Below are 19,428 nucleotides of genomic sequence, written 5' to 3'. Positions count from 1 at the left end.
GCTAACTTGATTTTTTTTGTAAAGGCTGAAATCTAGTTCTTCAAGGTATCTCCCCTCCCCCCTTCACACCTACCTTCCCTAGCTGTCAAAGAGCTAAGGGTAATTTGACCCATTATCTGCATGTGATTGACAGCTCACAGCAGGTGACCAGACTAATGTACTGTTTTCTTTTCAGCCTTTCCTTACGGTGCGAGACTTTTTTGTTGCACTCCTCCTCCTGTCAAATTTAGAACCAGGCTCCATAGCACTGGGAATAATCACTGTTTTGCAAAGCATCAAACTCCCACTTATTTTTCCTTCTTGTTTGGTTAAATAGCTAATAAATGATGCACTATAAAGACAAAATATTTCACAGACTTGCATGACACACCCACATGCCTTTTTTAAGTGGTAATTTAAGAAAATTACGGTATTGCATACTAGTAATCTGATGTAGTGTTGTCGATTTAATTGTGACAGATGTCTGCTTCTTATGTAAAAAGATGCAATTAATATCTACGCATGGTCGTTGCAAATTATGCTCTTAGTTTTTGCAGCGGTTACTGTGCGTCTGCCTGTACTTTGTCACATATCGGTAGGGCTCTTCAGAAAAGTGAGATTATAGTTTGACATTTTTGCTAGGTTAAGAGTGGGCTGGGCAAGGTAGCTCTGACATAATGTGGGAGGAGCCAGGGATCTGCACACCAAATTCAGAAATCCATAAAAAATGTCCAAACCAAGTAAGTAAACTTGTACTCGATGTTTATTTAAGCCACAAAGTCTCTGTTTAGCTTTTCGTCGGTGACTCCTCACCATCTTCCTCAGAACAGGAAATAAACACATTCAACACATCAAGTAAGTAAACTTGTACTCGATGTTTATTTAAGCCACAAAGTCTCTGTTTAGCTTTTCGTCGGTGACTCCTCATCATCTTCCTCAGAACAGGAAATAAACACATTCAACACATCCTGTTTAAATACTACAGTATAACTCCCTACTTTTGCCACACTGCCACCTGTGGTCGGAATACAAAATTTCAATATATTAAAAAGAACATACAAAAAGGCATAAGACTATTTAAAAAACATATATATAAATATAAAAACACTCCCTTAACGATATAAAATTAAAAAACAATAAGTCAATAGCCAACAGGCTTGACTTGAAAAAAGGAACCAGAAATATGTATTAAAATGCAATAAAATAAATAACTCACTTCACGGTTAATAAATTGAACCCATGATGGAGCAATGCATGTACAAAAAAATTTTTTTTAAAACAAAGGCTACTGAAAAACATGTATTCATAATTTTGCACATTAACGTATGAAATAGCAAAACTACCTTATCAAACTTTTCAATTTCAAAACACAGGAAATTGACAACATGTTGTTCAAGCCTGGAAAATGGTATGCTTCCAGTCTCAATTGCCAAAGCAATTCTCTGAGTTCCAACAAATAGGAAACAGGGCCCCCCTGTTGTCATGCACAATCTGATCAATCACTGTGAAGCTAAACCCATGGAGGTTGGAAGCATACCATTTTCCAGGCTTGAACAACATGTCAATTTCCTGTGTTTTGAAATTGAAAAGTTTGATAAGGTAGTTTTGCTATTTCATACGTTAATGTGCAAAATTATGATACATGTTTTTCAGTAGCCTTTTGTTTTTAAAAAAATTTTTTTGTACATGCATTGCTCCATCATGGGTCCAATTTATTAACCGTGAAGTGAGTTATTTATTTTATTGCATTTTAATACATATTTCTGGTTCCTTTTTTCAAGTCAAGCCTGTTGCCTATTGACTTATTGTTTTTTAATTTTATATCGTTAAGGGAGTGTTTTTTATATTTATATATATGTTTTTTAAATAGTCTTATGCCTTTCTGTATGTTCTTTTTAATATATTAAAATTTTGTATTCCGACCACAGGTGGCAGTGTGGCAAAAGTAAGGAGTTATATTGTAGTATTTAAACAGGATGTGTTGAATGTGTTTATTTCCTGTTCTGTGTTTATTTCCTGTTCTGAGGAAGTTTGTGAGGAGTCACCGACAAAAGCTAAACAGAGACTTTGTGGCTTAAATAAACGTTGAGTACAAGTTTACTTGGTTTGGACATTTTTTACAGATTTCTGAATTTGGTGTGCAGATCCCTGGCTCCTTCTTGTGTAGCAGTTGGTTTTGTCGTTTTGATCATTGAGCTGATAACAATGTGGGAGGTCCACTGGCTCTTCTATACAGCATGCACATCAGGCAGGGATTACATCACTTTGGGGGAGGAAACGTCCCGGTAGCTAGAGCAAGAGCTCTGGTAGATGTGACATCATCATTTCAGAGCTAGCTAGAGGTTTTTCAACTTGGATTTCAAAGTGAAAGTAAAACAGTACAGAAAGGTAGGAAGCCTAACAGTGAAAACAGTTGAGTGGATTAGTTTTTAAAGCTGCATGGGTGATATTTTGAGGCTGTATCAACGAACAGGGACTAAAGGAGACAGCAGGTTGAGCAGTCTGATTTAATATCCTGTTGTCCTTTAGAGTTTCTCGTGATATAATTAGCTTGGCCCAAAAGTGAAGCATTAACTGCAAAACAGCGTCTGTCCATTTGTAGAAGTAATTGCAAGGGATGTTGATAGTCCCACTTTTTTATTTTCTGTTAGAGTATTGACAATCAGGGACCCCTGTACTTTTCCCTGAGGTAGCTGAGTGATGTTAGAGTTGCACATGATTGATTTAGTTCAACTCTATTGTGACCACACTCCTAAACTGTTTGGTAGCAAGGAGGAGGTAATGCTTGATTGGCTGGTACTTTGTTTCAGTAGAAAGCGTCATTTAAATCAGCAGAATTTTACAAATATTAACAAAAATTAAGTGTACTATTAGTACAATATAAACGGTTTCCGTTCATTTCTTCTACAGGCAGAGATTTTGTCAAATAGTTTCATACTGTTTTTTATTTAAGCTTTGCATATACTCCTGTGATAATAGGAGAGAGAGTGGTCTGCTTTACTCAAATGTTGCTATTTCATTCCCTGTACTAGGCCAGAATACATGCAAGTTCCCAAAGAATGCTCCAGTATGGATGGTTGGCGTATATTTTGGGAGAAAGGACCACAACAAAATTCAAGGAAAACAGCAAGATCATTACAGTGGATGGAAACCTAGCTTCAGGCAAAGGAGAACTTGCAAGGAAAGTAGCTGATAAACTTGGTAAGATCTTGATTTTATTTTAGTGGCCGTTTGCTTTACTTTTGGGTCATGTTTGCCTTTTTGCATTTGAATTTTTTCCCTCATTCAGGAAGGTTTTTGTACTCCTTAGAATAAAAGGAGCAATAAAACATTCTTTGTTCAAGGGCAGTAGATAGCATTGTGTGGTTTACTTTGAAGAAGAAACATGACCATAACCAGTTCCATTATCTGTTCCTTAATCATTTAAAAGGAGGTGGGATTTGGGATGCTGGTGGATTCCATCCCTCCCCCAACCATATCAAAAGAGAATGAAAGAATTATGGCAGGGGGTAGGAAGAGAATAGTTATTGACCTGGGAGATCTGAATCTTCTAGGAGCAGACAGTGGTATTCTGAATTCTGGTATAGTGAGAGAGCTGAAGCTGAAATCTGTTAAGTTTCAGACCATGAGTGGTTCAGACAGCTGTTGCAGAATTGTAACAGAAAGACAAAAGTTCTGCAGATATCCCTAACCAAGGTAGTGTGTGTCAGAGATGGCTTGGTGAATGTGCTGTTAGCCAGTAGTGATTCTGCCACTTTGTGGTTTTGAGTTGGGGAAAGGGTAAGAACTCTGATACAAAGTCAGTTCTTTGAAAATTCGGATGAATTTATGATAATGAACTGGGGAAGAGGATCACAATTGAGTTGTAGTAATGGGGACAGATAAAGGGATTAAGCAAGGAATAGGAAAGGTTCAAGGATGCAGTACTCTGCTATGGATAAAAGGATGAGGAAGAGGCAACATAAAAGACCCAGTGTGTCACAGGAGGATGAAGCTAGTGATTAGAGAAAAAGACATAGCAAACAAGAGGTGAAAGAGGGGCTCTGAAGGTGGAAGGAGGCACAATATATAAAGAGGCAAGCAAAGGAAGAAACTGGAAGCAAGTTAGCAGATTGAGTTGGGGTGGGGACGGGGACAAAGACAAATTTTTTAGATTTATAGCAGAAAATGAAAAAGGAGAACAGACTTGGTCAGGCTGAGCAAAGATAGAGGTAGACTGGAAAAGAGCAGATGTAGCAGATGTAATGAATACTTCATTTTAGTTTTAAAAAATAAAACAGAGTAAGGCTGCCATGTTGGGAGGGAGGTAGGACAGAGTGGAGGTCTATATTAAAATCTCTAAGTCTGACAATATCGAATATGATATTGTCGACACGAGAATACCAAAAACACACTACATCGAAAGTTTAAAAGGAAAATCTCCATGGGGGAGATTTCAGTTTACTTCAATGTAGTGCATTCTCGAAGTTGGTATATTTAAGTAGGGGGGGTGCAGGGGGGCTTGCACCCCTGCCAACACATTATTTAGTTTTTTTTTTAATTTTGATGGTTTAAGACTTCGATCACTAAAGTTCGATCTTTAGTGATTCGAAGTTTTAAACCTTCGAGATTATAATATAGACCCCAGAGTGGGAAGTGCAGTTGGCGGACACTATGATGGAGAGTGGAGGTTTAGAGGCAACTGGCCTCCCAAATGTAAGGTAATGAGATGTTTTGTAAATGCAGAGGTAACATGGGCTAATCTCAACTGACCAGTTTGCTTCCAGATCCACTGACCAGGTCTAGAATATGTAAACTATGGTACATTGGTACAGGAGGATAATAGAAAAGATTCCAGAGGACTCCATGCATTTTTAGCCCGATAGTCTTAGACGGACAAATCTTGGAGAGAAAGTTGACAAAAAGCTGGTTGCCTTCTTACTGGATATCAACCAGTATGTATTCATGGCTGGAAGATACTGTCACATAAATGCTATCCAGTTGCATGACTTACTCCTTATGTGGACTTCAGCCAAAGTCTTTGTCATGCACAGGAGGATGCTATGAAAATTGGAGATGTTTTGATAGGATAAAGACTAGAACTAAATTTCTGGATGCTTAAATGGTTAGTTATCAGGGCTACTAAAATAATTGATGCCTAAGCACTGTACAGAATTAAAAGAAAGTCTTTCATTTCCTGAGATGCCAACAAAGACATTTGCACCTGGTTCTGAAATTACATACCATCCAGTCTTTTTCATTGCTTGTAAACACTATTTAAAAAAAAAAAGTCCTGCTATAAAAATGTGTTTTCATGGCATCTGAGAAGGTTCCAGCAACTCTAAGGAAATGGTATAGATGCGTCTGCCTTTTCTGTGAGGAGGTATGACCTCAGAAATATGTTTAGGAGCTGAGATGTGGTTTGGAGTCCCACATCAAGAGGTGCAGGGGAATCCCTACAAACAACTATATAATACATCAATTTATTGCACATACCATGTTTGGAAGGACATGTTTAGGTTCTGTAAGCCAACACAGACTCCTGTAAATTAACAGTTTTGATTAATAAATTTGGTAAAATGATAAATTAGTACTAAAATTTATTAAAGCTAAATGCCATTCTCCAAACTCTATTTAGAGAAACTGCCTTAAAAAGATTATACTTCAGTGACTTTCTGAATGGGAGCCTCTGAGTTGCATACCAGAAGCTGGAAGGCAGCTGATTTTAGAGTGGTAAGCCAAGGTAAATAAAATGTATAGTGGAAGATGTTTACATGTGGTCCTAAGATAGCAGCCCCTGTCCTGACAACCTGACCTAGGTGGAATATAGAGTATCAGAAGCACTTCCACATAATTTGAAGTATGACCCTTTGCTTTCTTTTTAGAACATCATATCTATGTTTAAATTTGTTTTACCTGTCTTTTATTATTTTATTTTGCTTGTATTATTGTACTTTGTGCTTCAACACCGAAGTAAATCTATATTTGAATTTTAAATTAGCAGGGTCCAAGTCATTTATGTGCTGGAAGGTACCTCACAAGACATCTGCAGCAGCTGGAAAGGCCACAGAAGTACCTCACAAAGAGGATTACTGGCCTCAAACAAATGCCCTACGCTGACCGCCTCAAAAAACTCCAGCTTTACTCCGTAGCATATCGTCTACTCCGAGGTGATCTCTGCCTAACATATAAAGCTTTGTCAAACCCAGAGCTGTTGGACATGCTACACCTAAAGAAATCCCAATCCCTCCAAGTTGCACACTGTAGGGACCTAAACCTTTTCACCACAATAAACAGGACACACTGGAGGGATAGATTCCTGTCCCAGAGACTTCCTATACTCTGGAACAAGCTACCCATCTATGTCAAGCAAAGTTCTTCATTAGCACTCTTCGAAAAATCTTGATGAGTGGATGGGAAATAGGAAATACACCTTGAGGATCACTTCTGTGTCTCTGCTGGACAGTGGCATAGGAAAACAACTTTCTTGGGTGGCGTAAGCTATGGAACCTTGCTGGCTAGGCTTACATAGGCCCTTGGGCCGATAGCCTAGTACCTACCTATGAACAAGAATCTTGGAAACTGTTCTGGCAGTGACCGGCAGTCAGTGTGAATATCATAGCAGCAGAGTTAAATATATTATGATTGAGTCATACTGCAGAATTTTATAGCCACTAGAGTAGTACCTGCAACGGTGGTGGTGCTGCGGTAGCGTTGTTGCCTCACAGTAAGATGTTGTCCTGTTCAGTTCTCAGCTAGAGCGTCTTCTGTGTGGAGACATGCGTGAATGGGCGTACCTTCGTTGAAGGTTGTGCATCAGGGCCAGCAACTTGGCACGTAACCATCTACTACCAATCATTAGCAGACCGGAGTTCCGCTGTGGCGACCCCTAACCGGGAAAAGCTGAAAGACACAACAACAACAAAAGAGTAGTACCTGCAGCATTGATTTGTAATTATAGCAACAAATGAAGTCTACTAGCAGTAATACAATTAGTTAGATGGTGCTTTTCAGGGTTGAGCAAAACACAGATGTATCCATCTGTTTGTTTAAAATGCCAGTGTAAGGAAAGAAGCACAGCAATAAAGGAAGAGCAGGAGGGAATGAGGTGCAAAAGGTAGAGCATGAAGGGTGAAGAAACTGATTGAGGTGTGCTGAATGGAAACATGAAAATGATTGTTTTAAAATGTCAAAAATTATACAGAATACAGTTATCTGTGTCACAGTTGATGCTTTCAGGGAATGTGAGGGGCATTCCCATTTCTTTGACAAAAATGGCTTGTAGAATAAAGTTTGGAAACGTAAAGTCTTGCTTAAAACTAAAGAAAAGTGAGCTTTTCAAACCTCCAGCTAAAACTGTTGTCATAAGATGTGCAAGGTGAATATTTTTTTTTTCCAGGGCAATCCAGGGTGTGTATTTACCATGGCAAAAGAGTTGTATTAAAAGTGTCACTGTTAAACATTGGGAATATGGAAGTGTGTGTGATGTGAATGTGATACTAAAAATTATGTACAGTTTGTGTGATGAAGGTCTCGTATTCATGCCAGCTTCAGTAGCGTGGATGGAAAAAGCCATGACTATGGTCTAGGAGACCTCAGGTCACTTAGTAACTCTGGCACATGATAAAGTTGGAAGGGGAGGAAGGGAGTGTACATGCTGGTGAGGGTTACTGGAGTTGGTTGTGCATGATATCTCTAAGGATATATGGATATGCAAATGGGTGGCTGGAGAGGGAAGGGTATTAGGCACTGCAAGTCACCACTTGGTTGTAGCCTTCAGCATAGGTGTGTGGAAGTCATTACAGGCCTTGCAGTGCCATGGCTCACACAATTCCTGTCCAGGAGTAGAGTTGACATCATTACAGATGCCCTCATTGCTGGGATGCCAGCAAAGGCATAAGCACCCTCATGGCTACCTGAAAAATGGACAGCTGTAGCTATGATACTGGGTAGACCCTTTACACATTCATCTCCTGCATGTTGTACATCAGAAATAGGAATTTAAATGCCATCTTAAAGCACTTAATTTGGCAGCATCTCTGTCTACACTGTTTCTGTACTCTCCGATTTATTCTTAATTCTTTAGTTTATTGCTGTTTGTTTAGTTAACTATTCTTTAAGAAGATTGTTATTTGAAATAATGTTCTGTTATGAGATGATATACTTTGTGACTTTATTTTATTATCTTGGTAGTTGTGTATCATTATGTAAATTAGTTCTTTATAGAAATGAAATAAAGAAAATTAAAATGAAGCTTATCTTGCATAGTTAATGCTTTAACATTTGGTTAACATTTGCTTATTTGAATTTTATATTACTTGCAAGTGCTGCAGTAAAAACTGGGAGTTGAGTAGTACCAGATCCTGGAGTGGTAGCCCATGGTAAATGGTATTGATGTAGTCAATCAGCATTGCATGATCTGAACTTGGAGTTTCTGAATTTGGGAAGTATTCTTCAGGTGGAAATAGTGTCTTGAAAATAGTGGACACCTGGCCCTTCACTGCAAGTCTCCCATCAGTCAGTCCCAGCACATATTTTCCAGTCTGTCCACATATATACTAAAGGTAAAAGGAGGGAGAGATGCAAGGAATCGACAGCATCTTCAGCTAGCATCAACTCACTCTCCTGTCTGGACTTCAGTTTACTGTTTGTTTATTTGTTTATCAGGAAAGCTAAGCTAAAAAGCTACTCTGAGCAGTCTTTTCAGGTTTTAACATCTGTCAGTCTCATAAGTGAAGAAGTAAAACTGAATAACTGTTGTGAATATAAGATTGATTAAAAAAAAATTCTGTCTTGCATGAGCTCCGAAAGTGTCAGCTTATGCATCTTGAATAACAGCCACCAAGACTGAGTCCTGCAGCGCCCAGTACTTCAGTAGATGATTAGAGGCATTAACTTGTGAATGGCCAAACAGGCAGACTAATTTGAGATGAATGCCAAAAAGACTACAGTAGGATCAAGGTGCTTGATAACCATGTTCCATGATGTCAAATAGAAGTGTGTTGTCAATGTGTATCAGTTAGAATAAAATAAACTATTCACATTCTAGTGTTGCACTGCTGATAGAGATGGGGATTCAGCGAATGACCTAACCTGGTGTCCTTCCAGTGGTGTGAAATGGCAGGGATGTTGTTCTTTTTTGCGACATGGACCTGAATGGAGCTTGCTGTTGAATTGTTACACTCCTGGAGGTAGGTCATTTGCCCATGACAAAGGGTGGTAGGCCTTTTGACTGCTCCAAACACAGCTGTTAATATCCACTCCATGTTCGTACCATTCTCTCGTCATTTCTACCACTGTTCTTTCTGCTCAAATCAGGTAAGTATGTTCCATTTTTCTAATGTAAGTATAGTGTTTTTTAGCTATTAAGTGTTCAGCATTTACCATTCCCCTTCTTTGGCCTTGCAGCATTTTGTTGCTTTGTGAAAAAATGTTTTCTCCAAAAATGTGTTGTCACTGCTAAAGTTTTGTTGGACTCTACTGTTGTAGAGAGGAGTTTTAGTTACTTTATAGTCTAAAGCAGTTGGTAGTGCTGTTTGATTACCATGACACTTTTTGTTTGCTGTGTGCTGGTTAGTTGTCATTTGTTTAGTGTTCCATTTTTTTCAGCATGGAAAGAGTAAAAAGTTTATATAGTGCAAGAAATGGAGAAGAAATCCCTAAACAGAAAAAAAGCACACAATGTCTGTCAAGTGCTTAGGCAAAGATTACCTCTCTGAGCACTGATTCACAGGATCATAGGAGGTTACTAGGCTAATGACCCTAGGGCCCTTTCAAGCCTAGCCAAGTTTTACCCTTATTTCCACAATCAGCATCTATCGCCCCTGTCCAAGAGGGACACAGGTGGAGCTCCCTTGGTGAATTTACGGTTACCCATCCAATCATACAGATTGCGTTTTAAGAGGGCCAATGAGATGCTCTGCTTGACATGAAGTGGGAGCCTGTTCCCAAGGTGTGATAACATCTGGGAGACAAATCTGTCCCTCCAGCAGCTTCTGTTAATGTCACATACCAGATTAAGGCCTTTAGAGTGAGTAACCCATGTACCATTTGTCTTACAGATATGCAGCATTTCCAATAAAGCAGGGTCAAAGATTGCCTTATATGCGGGGCAGAGATCAGCTCTGTGTAGTCTGTATGAAACAGAATAAAGTGACGGTGATTTCAGACACCATGAATTTTCCTTGTGATGAACCTTTGTGGTATCTCCTGTTGCTGCAGGTGCTTGGAAAGGTACATACCAAAGGAGCATTGTACTGGATTATTGGACTGACAAGTACCGAAAGTGGTGATAACACATTTTTTTGCATTGAGTTTAAGGCCATGATTTTAGCACCAGTCATTTGTTTGTGTAAGACCCTTGTGTAGAATTCTGATATCGTTTGGAGAATCTATAACCTCTCCCAGTTTGCAGTCTTCAGCAGACTTTGTCAGTCACAGACAGATTCTAGACAGTAGAGGTCCCAGGACTGATCCCTGTGGAACACCACTGGTTACAGGTCCGCTGTTGGAGGTGGATTCCCCTGTTTTGACTGTATTGGTTCTATCAGTGAGCCAGTTAGTGACCCGTCTAATGATGTAAGGGTTGATACCTAGCTGGGCAGTTTATCAATTATGTCTGAGTGGAGGATAGTGTCAAAAGCCATGGCTGAGTATAGGTAGGCTGTATTCACAGATTTCTTGTTGTCTTTCTCGTTGTTGAGGCCCTTGGTGACAGTCTTGAAGAAGTCCACAAGGTTTAACATTCATGATCTCCCTTTGACAAATCCAAATTGAATAAGTCAAGTGTTTGGAGATTACCTATGTCTTTGTTGATAAGGTCCATGATGATACTCTCCATGGCCTTGCAAATAGGGTAGTCAGGCTAATAGGCCTATAGTTCCTGGGGTCCGTGGGAGCACCACATTTGTGCAAGGAGATAATGGTGGCCTTTTTCCATTCAGCTTTGGCGAAGCCAGTGCTTACTCTGTAATTGAAAAGAGTACCCAGTGGTATTGCTAATTCTTGTTTGAGCACATGTAGAACGCATCCTGGGATGTTATCAGGTCCCATAGATGCTGTGTTTTTTGATCTTAGAGAGGGTGTTCACGACCTGCTCTTTAGAGATAAAAGTAGAGGACAGGTGGTAGGGATGTCATGGGATATGTGTGGTGGGGACAGGGGAGTGAAGTTTTCACAGAACTTGTTGGCTAACAGGTTAGCAATGTCCACAGGCTTAGTATATGTGGTATCATTAACTACCGGTTCAGCACAAATCTGGTCCTTTTATTTTAGGTTACAGATGTAACTAAAGAACGCCTTATGGTTTTCCTTAGTTGAGGAAGCTAATTTGGATTTGTAGTTAGCTTTGGAGGACTTCACAGGAAGTCTTAGTTCCTTGTTTAAGCTGAGGAGGGAGTGTTTCCAGTTTTTCCTTGTTTTAAGCTGAGGAGGGAGTGTTTCCACTTTAGGGCTCACTCTCTCTTACTTTTCAACAGCAATTTCCTCCTCTTATTGTAAAGCCTGTTAATGGCAGTTGTACACCAGGCAGGTTTGCTCTTCCTTGAGGAGCTTGGTTTGGTCCTATCAGGTACAGCCAAGTCAGTGCAGTTATACAGGTGTTTGTATAAAACATTTGTGTAGAACTCTGCATAGTTGTCAGTTCCAGAAGAGGGGGAGGTGCAGTATGCTACCTTTAAGCCTTTCAGGCTCAAAGACAGGAGGAAAAGGCTAGCTTTTAGAGAAATTGAAAACGTATCTAATCTCTAATCAAGTACGTCTCCAAGGCTTTTCCTAGTATATTTTCCTCCACCCTTCTCCCCAAGCCTGTGTAAATTTAGAAGAGACACTCTCCATTTGATTGAGGTTAGAATATGCCTGACTAGTTGCATTCTTGTTTTCTTAGAGGTCAAACATTTTATGAAAAACTGGAAAAAAAAACGACTATTTTTATATTTTATCCATTTACGGCTAAGGTTGTCGACTTTTCATGTCAACACTTCTGCACATGTACATGAAAGCAAAATTCATGCAGAATAGATGTGTTTAACCTTCCCTCAAGGGGATTGTTGTACAATATTACTGTGTGCAATCAAACATATTCTTCTGTTCTTCACTGTCATTGACAGTGTCCCTTAATTCTGGACTATCCAGAAAAATTCTGGACAGTTGGTAACATTATTTAAGGCCCAATACAGATCATCCTTGCACAACCTTAAGAACGACTAATTGGTTACCCATCTCATTGACGGCATGTTTCCTTTTAAACGCTGCTACTTTTAAACTACTGCATCAAAGCTATTGTCCCATTCTTAAGTATGAGCTGCAAGTAAGAACAGGCTGTTAACTGAAAAATATCATGACTGTTTGCTTATTTGCTAACTATTTATCAGATAGGCTGATCCATTTACCTCTTCCATCCATGACCTGGGATCAGTGAGCAGCAGTGCACATATAAAATGCAGAATACACATAGAAAGAAATGTTATAATTGGGGGGAAAAGCAAGTCATAGCTTATACAGTTTAAGCACAAATAAATTGGCAAAAAGTATGAGTTATTTGCAGGAGTTATGTACATATATGCAATAGAGCAACAATATCAGATAATATTTAGATCAACATAAGTCCTTGTTTTACTAAGATTATTGCTGAAAGAGAATTTGCTAAAATAGCACCAGCAGCATGAAACAATCTCCATATCAAAATTAGAGCTGCTGAACTGCTAAAAAAACTTTTAAGTAGATATTGAAAATACCTAATGGAGGCAGGTAAGTGCAAGTACTTTTGCAGATGTGGCAAAGGTGAAGTCTGTGACACTTTGATATTCTCTGTACCCAAATGTGTTACTCTGTCAGTTTGCTATATAAATGACCTGTGGGTGGAAACCTGTATAAATGACCTTTGTATATTTGTACATACTTGCATACTGTTTTCAGTCAAAACAAATATAACAATTACACTTATATGACTTATTCGTTCATTCATCTCATGTAAGTAGTATTTCAACTAGATTGCGTTTGCGTTATGTTCTACCTATTATTTGAAGATCTGTGTTAGAATTCCTAAGATGTGTGTAATATTGTAAAAAGTCGATGTCTGTTCTTGCAAACTGTATTGCTTTGATTCTACTTATTATATGGTCTTCATGGACCAGGTCATGCCTGAAACTTCCTGCTGGGTTTGTTTGTGACCCAGCAGCTTGCCATTAGCGGCTTCCAAGCCGGAGCTCAGGACTCCTAGGCCATGCTCTGTCAGGTCAGTCTGTTCTTGTACGTCAATGTTTGTTGAATTAAACCACACAAAATTGTGGTTGGCCTTCCTGACTTTGCTTCCCATGTGGTCCTGGACCACCTTCCACGCCAACTTTGTGGTGAGTTGAGTGCCTTATGTGCCTTCTTTACCAGGATTCCACAGACTTTCCTCACCGGGTTCAGAGGCCGCTGGTTGATCTGCCATGTCAGCTTTGACCGATCCTTCATAGGGCATCTGTGGTTTTGACCCCAGAGCTGCAGCTGTTACCTTTCCAGTATTGACAGTGCTGTTGGGGCTAAGGTTTTTGACCCCCAGATAATTGATTTACAAGGAGGGGGTAACCTCTTGGGGTAGTTCTTAACACTGTCAGAGACAACCATTCAGTCTCTGAGGCAGAACTTTCAACCCTTGGAGTCAGCCTGAATGTTGATTGGGATGTTGCTCACAGTGGTTGATTCAGTCCAGGCCTCAATCCTTTGGTGTTGGCCTCAACAGCTTGATGGATGGGCCTGATATTGATACAATTTCTGTTGATACAGGCTTCCTTGAATGCAACCTGATAGAGATGGGTTTTTACTACTGTCTTTAACTTGTGATCTCAAGTGCCTGTATTGTTGTTCATTCAGAACATGTTTAGGGGTCAGAAGAACTGAAGTGGCTTCTTCAGCTGATAAGGCCTTGTCTTTACCAGCTGAATCATCATCCTTTTTGGAGTCTTCTCCTCAAGTTTGTTAGATAGGCCTGACTGTATCTAGATGCTCCTGTTGAGTTTACCATGTTAAATGTAGGTGTGGATGAGAAAGAGTGTTCTCCCATCCTCACTGCATACTGAGTTTAAAGAAAAGTTGAAGATGGAAGGAGTTGAAATCGAGCAGAACCTAGGAACACTCTGCTCTCCTGAGTGCTTTTTTGTAGGAAACTTTAGGCTTTCCTAGGTTTTCTTCTTGGGTGATCCTCCCAGCTGACAAGATAGCTCATCCCGTGCCTTCTCAACATCATAAATCCCCTCTTTCCCCCCATTTTTAACATGGGGTTGGGGTGTTGTGTCAACTGTTGCCATCTCTTTCTCTATTCAATTCCACTCTCCCAGTTTCTTTGACACTCGGGCCTGACTGTCGCAGTTCTTCTCTCACACAGTTCATCCACTTCTTTCCTTCATTTTCTCTTTTTAAAAGATTTGTCTTTTGCTTTTCTGCACATGTGCCTGGACCACCGGTATCTGTTATTTGACCTTTTTCTTCAGTTGGAGCTACTTTGGCTTCTGCTCCTCCTAACTGCAGTGTGCATCCTACCACCAGTGTCAGACACTTCATCTCCATCACCTCTAGCTTTATCAATTGCTTCACCTTTACTGCCCAGGTCTTTACCATACTGTAGTACTGATCACACCACTGTTTTTGTACACCTTACTTTTCAACTTCTTTAGAATTCTTGTGTCCTACACTACTCCCGACACACTGTGCCAGTTGGCTGCAGCTCCTCTGCTTCTAGCTTTGACCTTCTTCTTATTCAGACCACCCTTCTCCTCAACCACCCCTCCCAGATATTTGAAGCTGTTAACCTGTTCCACTATTTTCCTTTCTATCTCAATTCTCAGCTTCTTCTGATTTTCCCCATTTACTGTCATTACAACTATCTTAGCCGTACTCTTTCATCCTGTGTGCTTTTAGTTGAATATCATTCCCCTGTCCTTTTCTAAGGTTCTTGCTCGGTCTTCTAGCAATGCCACATCTGTTGATCAGTCCGCTCTGAGCTGTTTGCTAATGTGGTCCATCACTGGTATGAACATTAGTGGGCTCAAAGCCGAACCCTGATGCACACTAACTCTTACTGCGAACCCCTCTGTTAGACCAAACTCTTTTCATACTTGAGTCATTGGGTCCTTGTACATAGCCTCTAGTTCTACCGGTGTTTTTGGGACTGTGAACCACTGCATTACTGCCCAAATCCGCTTTCTTGGGACCCTGTCATATGCTTTCCCCAAGTCAAGGAATGCCCAGTTGGACTTTTTCCTCACTTCTCATTTTTGTCTTGTGTCTCAGTCAACATGAAAGGACCATGATACACTGCTTCCTGTGCTGAAAAGGTTGGATAAGATCCTTCAGGTACCCCTCTGTATTGTTGTGGCTATCTTAAAGGCTGCCACCGCCCAAAGCCCAGCTATCCCTACAGAGTCTTGTGTATTGAAGAGAGTTGGGAAGTGGGTTTACAAGTTGTCCTCCTTTACCTTGAGGACTGTAAACTACCTGGCTCACTTGCTGTGTTTCTTGGGGAATCTGACTTGTGGAAACTTTATGGACTCCTGATAGTTTGTTTGGACATCTCATGACAAATCCCTTTGCTCCATCTCAAAGCACTGGCATTTCTATAAGGGGTCATGCCCAGCTTTGCCGGGAAGACTTTGCCAAGGACACAAGGGGCAGTTCTTTCAGTGTGCTATGTAATAGAACCTTTATTTGGCAAGTGGTAAAAGCTAAGCTGCAGAAATGGGAGCAAGAGAGAGACCCCTTACTCCTGTTATCAAATTTGAGGCTTCCCAGTGTACTTTCTTGCAAATGCAACAAAATTCCCCTTGCTGTAGGCATACAGTCAGCTCCCTTAGATCTCTTCCAATTGTTCCCTTCTAGAAGTAGGTGGGGTTTGCCTGTCCATTCAGTTTGTCTGTGTAAATGGACAAGACTAGTGGGTGAGGACTAACATGTTCAGAAGCTGCCCAGTCGTCTTCCCGGACTGTGGTCTGTTTCTATACTCACATTGCACCCTGTGAAAAAACTGCATTCAGAAAGGTATCAGAGTCTCTTACAAAAAAAGGAGACCTCCTGGAGATTCCACCATGTCAGTAAAGCCTAGTATTTTAATCAAGGTTCTTTTTAGAACCAAAGACGCAGGAGAACTTCGGGGCTCATCCATTGCATTCCCAAAGAATCCTTTAGCATGGTCATAGTGCAGTTCAGTCCTTCCCCTTTACCTGAGGGAGACTGGATGTGCTCTTGGATGTCCAGTACACTTGTATAAAATCGATCTGAGAGCCTGGGAGGTTTACTCTCTCCTGTATAGGAGCCAGCACTTTTAGTTACAGGTGGTTTCATTTGATCACACCTGTTACCCAGGCTGCTGAGCAAGTGTGTGTCTGTAATTGTAACAGTTTAGTCCATAAAGTGCCAGGGTCTTCCTGGTATCTCTGTGACTGACTCAGGAGAATCTTCCGTCTTTATTCCAATCCTTTGGGATTACAGTGAACACCAAGAAGTCCTAGTTGGTGCACAGTCGCATTCAATAGGTGACAGTTTGACAATTGTTTTTTTGAGTATTTCTCCACTGAGACAGAATTCTTTCTCTTCAGTACACAGTATCTTATTGTCCAGAGCCAAACCATTCCAGCAGTCACTTGCCTTTGGCTGCATACACTCATGGCACCTTCAATTACCTGATACCATATGCCCAGTAGCACGAGTGATGCAGTGGGCTCTTGAGTCATATGGAACCAATTCTAGGATCCTTGAACACTTCAATCAAGGTGCATCAGAGATGCAGTGATCATGTCATTTGGTGGATTTACAAATCCAATCTTTCTCTGGGTAGACCATCCAGAGTCCCCTCCCTACTGTGACTGCCATTCTGCATACCTGTGCTCTAAGGTGAGTGGAAGAGTATTACCATGGTCCAGGGGACATAGCTGCAGACAGAGGTTTCTCTGCACACACATGCACCGGAAATAAAAGTGGTCCTTATCACCTTGCAAGTGTTCCAAGACTCGTTTCCTTCAAGGTGCTGTTGCCATTCACGTCAGCAGTATGACTAGTACGATATCTCAAAAGCATGGAGGAAACCATTTATATTTCCACTGTTGGGCCATAAAAGTTTGGGGATGGACCTGTGCTACTAATCATTTTCTCATTGCTGGACATATCCCAGGAGAAGCCAGTACCTGGGTGCTGATTAAACATGAGAGTGGTCTGCCAACCTGCCTTGTTGCATAGAAACAGTTTTGTTACTGGCGAGAACCATGCTGCAACTTTTTTTGCAGCTCCCCAGCAAAGCAAACTGCAGCAACTTGTATTTCCTCATTCTTCCCAGTGTCCAGAAATTTAAGGGAAGACAAAGATGCACATTGCCAAAGTCATCCTGATCACTCCCTTTTTGCCCCTGGCAAGTATGGATGTTCTTCGTGTTTCACTGTTGCAGTCATTACATTTGGGTTATCCTGCCAGGGGTAGCCCTCAGCCCGCCCGAATACCAGAGGCTTAGTATTTCTGCGTCGATTGCTGTCTCTCCAGGACTGATGTCAGGTCGTCAGTGGTATAAAATCAGGCAGCCGATGCCATTACATAGTCTTTCTTGCTGAGGAGCCCGAAGCAAAAGCAGATGTTAAGTTGTCTATCTTGCCTTCATTCTTGCTGGTTGGTTCAGAGCCGATCCTCGGCTCCGACTCTGCCATCTTCTAAAGCTCGAGAGCTACATACTGGCTCGAGGCCTCCCCATATCCCATGATGCATGGCGCTAGAAACACAGATCTTGTTTGCTGCTTCTGCTGCGAGGTTGCTCTACTGGCTCAGGTCGTAAAAAAACTTTTATATTGTCTTTTTTCGGTCATAAAACTAGTTAGTTTAGAGTAGAAATTCTCGTTTAGATATATCCTTTGTATTGTAGTTGTTTTTGTATCTGAATCCTTGTCTTTTCCCCTCAGAAACTCGTTTCATTTAGAGAGTTTACCCTCCCCCTTTCTCTTTCCCTTTCCTCTTAAAGTTTTCCGTTTAAGTTAGAGGATAACCTTACCTCTAAAAAGTTTTCCATTTTAAGTTAGAAGATAACCCTTTTTTCTATCTCCTTTAAAAAAAAAAAATGTTTATTACCACTGTTAGTTACTTTAGCTATAGTTAATTATAGTTTTTGTTTTTTGTAGTGTAGTTTGGTTCTGGTAACTGTAGTGTATATTTTTTGTGGTTAGTTACCTTAACCCTTTGGTGTGTGTGTTTTTCCTTGGTTTTTCTTCTTTCAGGATGTCCAAGGATCCTAAGTCGTCCGGATCCAAGAAGTGTGACTCATGCTGTCAGAAGATGTCTCTGACAGACGGTCAATTTCTTGTGTTTATTGTCTGGGCACAGTGCACCTGCAGGACTCTTGCTCGATTTGCCATGCATTCAGTCCAGGAGTCCTGCAGGAGTGCAAAAATAAGTTGATACTTAGAGGTTTACTTAAACCTCAAGATTCACCGGCTAAGGCTCAGCCCGTGAAATTTTCCAGGGCACCTAAACCTCTGGCTCCCAGTTCGGAGCCGTCGTTGGGTGAACCTGTGCCTTCCATCTCGGCTCCGGCTGGAACCGATGCTCCTCCCTCCCAGTCGGCTCTGATACGTTCTTCGGAGTCTAGGTCTCCTTCTCTGGAGTCGATTCGCTCGGCTCCGAGATCACCTCTGCTCCAATCGGAGCGTAGTCATCGCTCATCCCACTCTTCTCGGTCCTCAAGACTTTCGGACCATGACTTGGAAAGAGAGTAGTCAGTAGACTATTAAAATCACAGACCCTGGCTAAAATGTTGTCCAGCCCCCCTCATCAAGGGTCGGCTCCGTCCACATCTGCAGATATTCCTCCTCTTCCGACTCACACTTTGAGCTTGGAGCCGGAGTTCATTGGGGTTCGAGTCGTGGAACCGTCGGCTCCAATACCTTCTCCTTCGGTTCCGTCGTCGGCTCCGATCACTTCCATGGTTCCATCCCTGGAGGGGTCTGGGCACCGGGACTCCTTTGTCGGCTCCGAGGGGGCAAGTTGCATTGGACCCTTGTCCGACCCCGCTCTCCCCCTCGGCGCTTCGGCTCAGGTGAGCTCTGCTCCCACATCAACCTCTGAGCCATCCCCCTCGGTGTGGAGAGGGATTCTGATTTCTTCTGAACCGGACCCCTCTCTGCGTTCCGGTAGGGATGCCTTTGAGGTGATGAGGAGTGTACTGGCCCGTGAGTCAGTCCCACGATCAACCCCATCGGCTCCTCCCCCTATGGTGCTTGCGTCAGCCTCTGCCTCTCTTCCAGACCCCAAGCGTTGGGATCCAGCACCCCAAGACACCCCTTTGGGTGTATCTTCCTCTTCCGAGGCCTCCCCTGATCATTCAGAGGAGCCACCTCGTAAGAGGAAATGCAAGAGGAAGTATGTTGACTCCCCTGAGTCTGTCACATCAGATACCGACTTAGAGGATTCGGAAGGTCCACGAGATCCCCCTCTGAAGAGGTCTCCTTCTCAGATATC

General features: G+C 41.5%; 1 protein-coding gene across 1 annotated transcript in view; it reads left to right on the top strand.

Annotated features, from left to right (window-relative positions):
* NDUFA10 (NADH:ubiquinone oxidoreductase subunit A10) overlaps positions 1-19,428 on the top strand; it is a 440,169-nt gene that overhangs the window by 27,817 nt on the left and 392,924 nt on the right. The window contains exon 2 of the mRNA XM_044075063.1: positions 3,012-3,180. Within this exon, the coding sequence (XP_043930998.1) occupies positions 3,012-3,180 (169 nt within the window). The remainder of the gene's footprint in view (positions 1-3,011; positions 3,181-19,428) is intronic.

Source organism: Protopterus annectens, chromosome 6.part0 (genome assembly GCF_019279795.1).
Source record: "Protopterus annectens isolate FY-2018-M chromosome 6.part0, PAN1.0, whole genome shotgun sequence".
Taxonomy (NCBI): Eukaryota; Metazoa; Chordata; order Ceratodontiformes; family Protopteridae; genus Protopterus; species Protopterus annectens.
Note: the sequence above shows the minus strand (reverse complement) of the source record. Positions and strands in the feature narration are given on the sequence as shown.